A 6960-nucleotide genomic window follows, 5' to 3' on the forward strand; every position below is an offset into this window, starting at 1 on the left:
TATGTTACGATCAGGTGTCCGGATCGTTCGCTGCGACTCGTTTCCTCCACAACGGAATTAATAATTTCCTTTTCCAGATGGAGAAGATTACGAAATACACTTATATGCAATTTGTCGTCACAAATCATGTGTTTACTGCGTTCACAATTTGATCCAAAGATTAAAGTTATGGTGTTTAATTACCTAAATTGATTTAAATAATAACTCGTATCTCGTTTCTCAAATATAATGTCCATTAAATTAAAGAAATGTATATTACCATTTTGTATTTAATTGAAATTATTCATTCACATTCTTTTATGTCGAAAAATTATTAAAAAGCAATTAAATTGCTCAATAAACATAAGCCATTATAATTTTTCAATAGCGATCAAATGTGCACAAATTGCAAGTTTAGATCTGAATTTAGCACTGTGAACATAATTTGAACTGCATGAGAAAAATCTCACTATTGTGGAAGTCTGGAATGTTCTCTGGAGTGTTGACAAATTATATACAGCACATTGTTTTACTTCTTCTCATTCCGATGATTGTCCGTTGGCCAGCCAAGAGTTTCGTTTCGAATTTCGCAAGCCACCCCTTTCGTGACCTTGCACTACTCAAACGATGCGGTAACGTTTCGGTTTCATTGTCCCATCAGCATTCATGGTTGGCTTCCCACGCACGATATAATTATGTTAGAGTAGACAAAGATGCCCTTTTTTCGAGAATATTGCCAAATAATTGTGCAGCAAAGGTGGAAATATTTTGCTTTTTTAAACACATCGCATTTTATTTATTTTTTGATCCAATTTTCTCTCGTTTTTCTCGCTTTACAAATAATAATTTAACTTAGAAATAATACGGCGGATAGCCGTAGCCGCCGCCACCGTATCCAAAACCTCCGTATCGATAGCCGTAACGGCGGTAGCCGCCATATCCAAAACCGGGGCCGAATCCACCGTATCCGTAGCCGGGGTATCCTCCATAGCCATACCCGGGATAACCACCGAACCCGCCGAATCCACCGCCGACCAACCCAACCCCGACGCCAATGCCAACACCGCCGAAGCCAAGATGTCGCTTCTGACGGGCGCTCTCCGAATCGGTCACTTCAGTTTCTGGTACGCTATCGGCAGCCTCGACCGGAACCAACCGAACCGTCTCCACTGACGCAGGGTTGTTGTCTTGAGATTGAGCTGGGTAGGCGCTGGCGAGCGTCACCAGGGCGACGATAAGCATCAGGCAACTTTGGAAGGTTTTCATTTTTCAGTTCGTATGTTTCTCTCGTAAAATATTTCTGTAAATTCAAATATGCAGAAAGAGCGAAAATGAGTGAATATTTTAAATTTTTACTGCAAGATAAAACGTTTTCACATCTCCTTTTTTTATTGAAAAAACATATTCACTGATAAATCGATAGAACTAGGTCATTGTCGTTCATGCATGATCGATTCGTTTGAGAAAGCCACTCGACGAAACCGGTCACGGTGCGGTGATTTCATTCTCAGCAGATCTTCTCTTTTCCTATTTGCTTATATTTCACAGCATCTAACGAATAAAACCCCCGGGATGATCGTGGTGACAAAAACGGTGATTAGCACACCGCGAATCCGATTTACTGCAGATCATCCCGAGTCGTGTTTTTCACTGATTCACTAAGTTAGCACTCACTCACGTAACGGCTAGGTGTTGTTGTTGTTTAAACACTTCGGTAGAATGGGTCAGAACGAGCCAAAACAGTTTTGTGATGGCGCAATTGTCACTCTAATCACTTCAATCACGACCTACCTAGGAACGTTTCTTCCGGACGCTTACCTTCAAATCACACAAAATGCACGACAAGCTGCTCCCTCTCGTCTACGAATTTCACACCAATGCTTCCGGCCAGACGACGGAAGGTAGCCCTTGCGAAGGATCACTTCTTTCCTTTCCACTCGATGGCTGTCTTCGGTTTGATCGGCTCCCGGTCGCGATCGTTTCGCTTTTATACATTACACACAGCCTCCGGTCAGCTTGATTTGGTTGTTTCTGCGCAGATGCTTTCGGGTGGATCGACCAAAGACGAAAGGAAGGGATGGGAGAACCTGATGGGACGAGAAACGGACAGGTACGATGTCGTGTGAATCTCTCGATTCGGATGGCAATGCTAGACAACGACAACGCCGGCGACAAATGACAACGTAGAGACCGGGAACGCTAGTAAGTCGAAAATGGTCTCCTAAACATAAGCGAATTAAAATCGGCACACTTTCCGACCGATCTCTCGAAGCTTCGTTTTCAGGGAGGGAGGGGTGGAGGCAAAGATTTAGTTTTTATTTTCGGTGTTCCGCTGGTCCATTAAGTGATTCGCGTCCATGGATCGCACAAGACGGATTAATAGAGGTGGATCCATTACAAACGGGTGTCGTCACACAAAGTGGCATTCCGCATCTTTTCGCAGTATCGGCGAGGCATGGGTTGATGATTCTATCCCGATGGCGGAAGAGATGAAGCTTTTCTGTCCGACCTGTTTACGACTTCGTGGTGTTTACGATTTTTCTGTGTGCGTTATCGTATGGCTAAGGGTTGTTTTCTAGCGGAATTCCCAGCGCTGTGACTACGTGCCATGTTGCGACCGTTTCCGTAAACATCCGAATTGGATCTCGATTTAGAACCCATCGTAGGTTGGATTTTTATAAGCGTTCCTTTTAGATTTAATCAAATTGTGTAATTAATTGATGGTCAGAGTAGTCCTATCTTTTAATTAACTGCTCAAACAGAGCTCTGTTTTAAATAAGAACATCTTGATGGTTCAGAAAAAGCATTTGATAATGCAAACACACATACTGTACAAAGATTTTCTAGGACAATGTTTTGATTTACAGAGGTTCTTCATTTTATTACGATATGTTTAAATTGAAAAGGAGAAAAATAAAACCAAACAAGTAAAATATGACTTCGGTTTTGTGATGCTGCTATAAATTCGAATTTATTTTTTATTATCAGTCAACGTGTTCCGAAGTGTTTCGAGCTCTATCGATCGTGCGTTAGTCAGTCTGAAATCCTTCCCTCATACGTAAAGTCCTCGGTTATAGTACCCGGCGAGCTGATTGCCGTATCCAACCGGGCTTTGAAGGGCGTTCCAGCCGTTTGAGTACGAATAGCCGCTTTGTCCGATGCCGTATCCAAGCTGTCCACCCGCCGGATATCCACCGAGCCCTCCGGCCAGGCCACCACCAATGAAACCACCTGCACCGGTTGCTCCAACTCCTCCGAAACCACCGACACCGGAGCCATACCCACTCAACCCACCGACGTACGGACTGTACGGATTGTACTGGGCATGCAGTCCACCATACACCGGGTTGTACGGATTGTAATGACCCGCCGTGTACGGACTGTAGTTGTATCCTGTTCCTAGAAAAGGACGAATGATAAAATTTCGCAGGAATTTTCTCATCATCAAATATTGAAAACTTACCCAGGTAACTCAGTTCCCTTGCGTTTCGCTCCGGCAGAATACGATCGTCACGCAGTCTCACTTCGAGCGGCTGCAGAAAGGTGGCCAAAGCGGCCTCCTTGGAGCCGGCAACGTCCTCGCGGTCGGTGGTGGTCGCTCGGCAGGATACGGCCAACAGCGCACACAACAAGATGACTATTGGGTTCATCACGATTGACGGTTGGGTTTGTGGTTCCTAATTTACTTCTGTCACCTGTCCGGGATGTGATCTACGAGTAATGTTGTCTTTCCGAAGCTTCGTCCTTTAAATAGTGATGTGATGAAGCTCGGCGACAGGTTGGATGTGGCATTAGATACAATATGTTCCATTGTTCGCAACGGTGGCGGACAATTACATCATGTGCTGGTACCAAACCCTTCCCTAAGTCCACACTTTTCTTTTCAAGGGTACACATTGTTCTAAAATTTGCAGCACACTTTGCCACACCGACTGAAGGCATGTCCGTTCGTTCATTCGCGAACGCTAGCTAGTAACCCCAGCTAGTGTAGGTTATAAATTTCCAAACAATGTACGCTTCATTCCACCGAAATTCGTGTACGGCGAATCCGACGCGTATGGAAACGGAGCATCACGAGAGGCGACAACTGCTCAGCATCGTGCGCGCACGTAGCCATTTTAACCTCCCTAAAGCCTCCCCTTACCAGCTTCCAACATCGTTGGTTAAAGTTTGTTAAACTCTAACCGGTTTACGGCTGCCTATTCGTTTCCGACGGGATGCTTCTTGATGCCAACTTGACATTGGTGAGGAACAGGCCCGTAATGGTAGCGCGAAGAAGGTGAATCATTGCGTGCTTTATTAGCACGTTGTTGCCGTTTTCGTGAGTTAGGGCAGCGAGATGGGATAGATTTGATGTAACTCAATACTAGGGCGTTGCTGAAGGATAACTTTTTTTCTAATTAACTGTGCGTAGGAAAACAAAAACCGAACCGCGTATTTTCTTGGTAAATTACTAATTTACAAAATCGCAATCGATTCAAGCAACTGTTCAATTCAAGTTATTTATGGGCAGACTTATATATAAAGAAAATCTTCATATTTACGGCTCCAATTTTGAAATTACGTTGGGTTATTTTGACTAATCAAATTTTCATCGCTTTACACACATTTTTGTACACGTATTCATTTACTATTTAAGATCATTATGTACTTTTTGCTGCGTTTTCTTATCATATGTCATCAATCATGCTAAACAAAACTCTATGGAAAAAGAGAAAAACGGAAGGGCAAACTTTTCGCGTTACAAATACCAATGATCGGAAATGCAAATGTGTCAAAATGATATTTGAGGATGGGTCCGTTTATGCCACACCGTTTTCGAGCCAGCTAAGCCTCGTTCAACTGCTTCTGTATCACTGTTCAACCGTAAGTAAACATTTGACGTCCAACTGAAATACTGTTGCCTATCTGTGCATGATCCAAACGTAAATGAATAAAGTTCAATCGCAACGAAACATTTGATGCCTCCGATTTCAATGCACGTTTATATTGCCCGGATTCGTTTTTTGCCCTATTATCGCTTTTTACAATCGTTGGAAAACAATCATTGAGTAAGTAATCTTATGGTAAATAATTAGCTGCGGAGCACAAAGAGCTTTTTTAATCGTTCAAGTGAGTTACTGACGAACATGGCAGACGAAAATAATGTAGAAATGCCATCCCGAAATCCACGAAAACTTACAACAACTGTAAAACAACTTCTCACGAAGATCAAGATTTTTTTACGCCAAATGCAGATTATCATAAAATTTTGTGCCTGAATTATAAATTACATAAATTATAAATGTATATTTATTTTTATTCTAATGGTCTTTGCAAATTAAATCAACAAAACGAAGTTAAACCTTTATCATGTAAACGTATCAGCTTTATTACATCAAATGTTTCGTTGCGATTGAACTTTATTCATTTACGTTTGGATTTTACACACAGTATTTTACTTGGACGTCAAATGTTTACTTACGATTGAACAGTGATACAGAAGTAGTTGAACGATGCTTAGCTGGGCTCGAAAACGGTGTAATATGTTTAAAATGGATGGGCATACAACAAAAACAAACAAATGAATAATTCACCAACAAATGTTCCAAAAATGATAGGGAACAGATTTTTTATACACGTACGTACTCGACTTAATTAGAAAATCTCAATAATGACTAAATTTTTGAATTGCATTATTTACTAAGAAGCAGTAGTGATGACAATAATTATTTTGAAGTTTGCTAATATTTCGTATTTCGCCGCTTTTCGTTTCGCCATCTAATTTGGGAACAATTATTAATCTTCCCGGCAAGTTTCTAATGCCTAATGTTCGTTGACAAAGGCAAATTATTCTTCGCCTTTAAAACGAATTAGAAACGTTATACTATGTCTTTATCTTGCTTTGGTTCTGAAAATATCTCCTCATGACCTTTACCCAGAGGTTTAGCCTTGTGCGTTCCACACACAAAGTGCAACGAACGCAGATAAGGGCGCAGTCTCAAGCAGCTCAAGACGATAACGCAGACTTGGCCCCAGTTATGATATCACAGCTGACCGTTGGTGGTGACTCAATATTTTATCAAGGTCAAGCGTTTGGAGAAACCGAACCTACACATTCACACCGTCACTGTAACCATTATCATGAGTATAGAAAAAAATAACGACCAAACACGCAACTAGAAGAATTTTGTTGATTTTCGACACCCTTAGTCACTTTATTCAAATAGGCGAGAGGAGCAATACACTTTTCGAGAATTGCAAGGTTCTTCCACTCAGTGACCCCCATCCCGTTTGCGGTCGCTGCAGCGGCACTTGCAATCCTTCCCGGAACGACTCACGTACCGGCAGCTGTTCCGATGGCGATCCCAACGTCGGCCTCCGTTGTCACTGTGCTCGTCGCTCGAGGAGCTCGAACTGTGGCTCCGGGAGTGCGAGGAGTGCTCATCGGCACCAAAGGCACGACCGAGAATTTCCCGCACGTGATCGGAAGCGGAATGTCGGGCAGTGGCCACCGGGTCCTTGGGAACGTGCTCCTTCAACTCGACCGAAGCACCGAGCTGCAGTACGCTGAGGCCGCACACAAGAAGTGCTAGTACGGGCGTCATTCGATGACACACTATAAACGCCATATCGGTTGAACAAACATACGGTCACTAAACACAAGCGCGATGATTTATCGATGATATGTCGAGCGCCTTTTATTGACTGTCCAACCGTTGGGCCCAAAAATCCCCCAAATTTGATGGGTTTGGTAAATTGCGCGGAACATGAAGATTTATCTTATTTATAATTACTCCATTCTATGCATCATGAGCTAACAACACAAAGCTCGAAAACCAAAACATTCGGCATTCAACCATAAACATGTAACATGGCACTACATGGAACCAAATGTATGCAGAATACTTTCCACGCTTTTCGGAAATGTTTGATTTGCATGAATTATCAACGAGCTAAACGTTCGTTTTGCACTCAGTCGAAATGTATTGCTATGACTCA

General features: G+C 42.5%; 2 protein-coding genes across 2 annotated transcripts; both read right to left on the reverse strand.

Moving 5' to 3' along the window:
- Positions 1-831: 831 nt before the first annotated feature.
- Positions 832-1245, reverse strand: LOC131293388 (shematrin-like protein 1). Its single transcript, XM_058321467.1, has one exon. It carries the CDS (start codon positions 1243-1245, stop codon positions 832-834), a length of 414 nt encoding a protein of 137 aa, XP_058177450.1.
- Positions 1246-3031: 1786 nt separating this feature from the next.
- LOC131293389 (keratin-associated protein 19-2-like) lies at positions 3032-3629 on the reverse strand. The gene is made up of 2 exons (XM_058321468.1): positions 3443-3629; positions 3032-3378 (listed from the first exon to the last, which is right to left on the reverse strand). Exons 1-2 carry the CDS (start codon positions 3627-3629, stop codon positions 3032-3034), a joined length of 534 nt encoding a protein of 177 aa, XP_058177451.1.
- Positions 3630-6960: the final 3331 nt, after the last annotated feature.

This window comes from Anopheles ziemanni, chromosome 2 (genome assembly GCF_943734765.1).
Source record: "Anopheles ziemanni chromosome 2, idAnoZiCoDA_A2_x.2, whole genome shotgun sequence".
Classification (NCBI taxonomy): domain Eukaryota; kingdom Metazoa; phylum Arthropoda; class Insecta; order Diptera; family Culicidae; genus Anopheles; species Anopheles ziemanni.

What these genes read in the sequence shown, in the direction of transcription:
- LOC131293388 (XM_058321467.1), bottom strand. Translation starts at nt 1,245, where the DNA reads ATGAAAACCTTCCAAAGTTGCCTGATGCTTATCGTCGCCCTGGTGACG.
- LOC131293389 (XM_058321468.1), bottom strand. Translation starts at nt 3,629, where the DNA reads ATGAACCCAATAGTCATCTTGTTGTGTGCGCTGTTGGCCGTATCCTGC. An exon ending in AAGGGAACTGAGTTACCTGG is followed by an intron (nt 3,379 to 3,442) that starts GTAAGTTTTCAA and finishes GTCCTTTTCTAG; the next exon opens with GAACAGGATACAACTACAGT.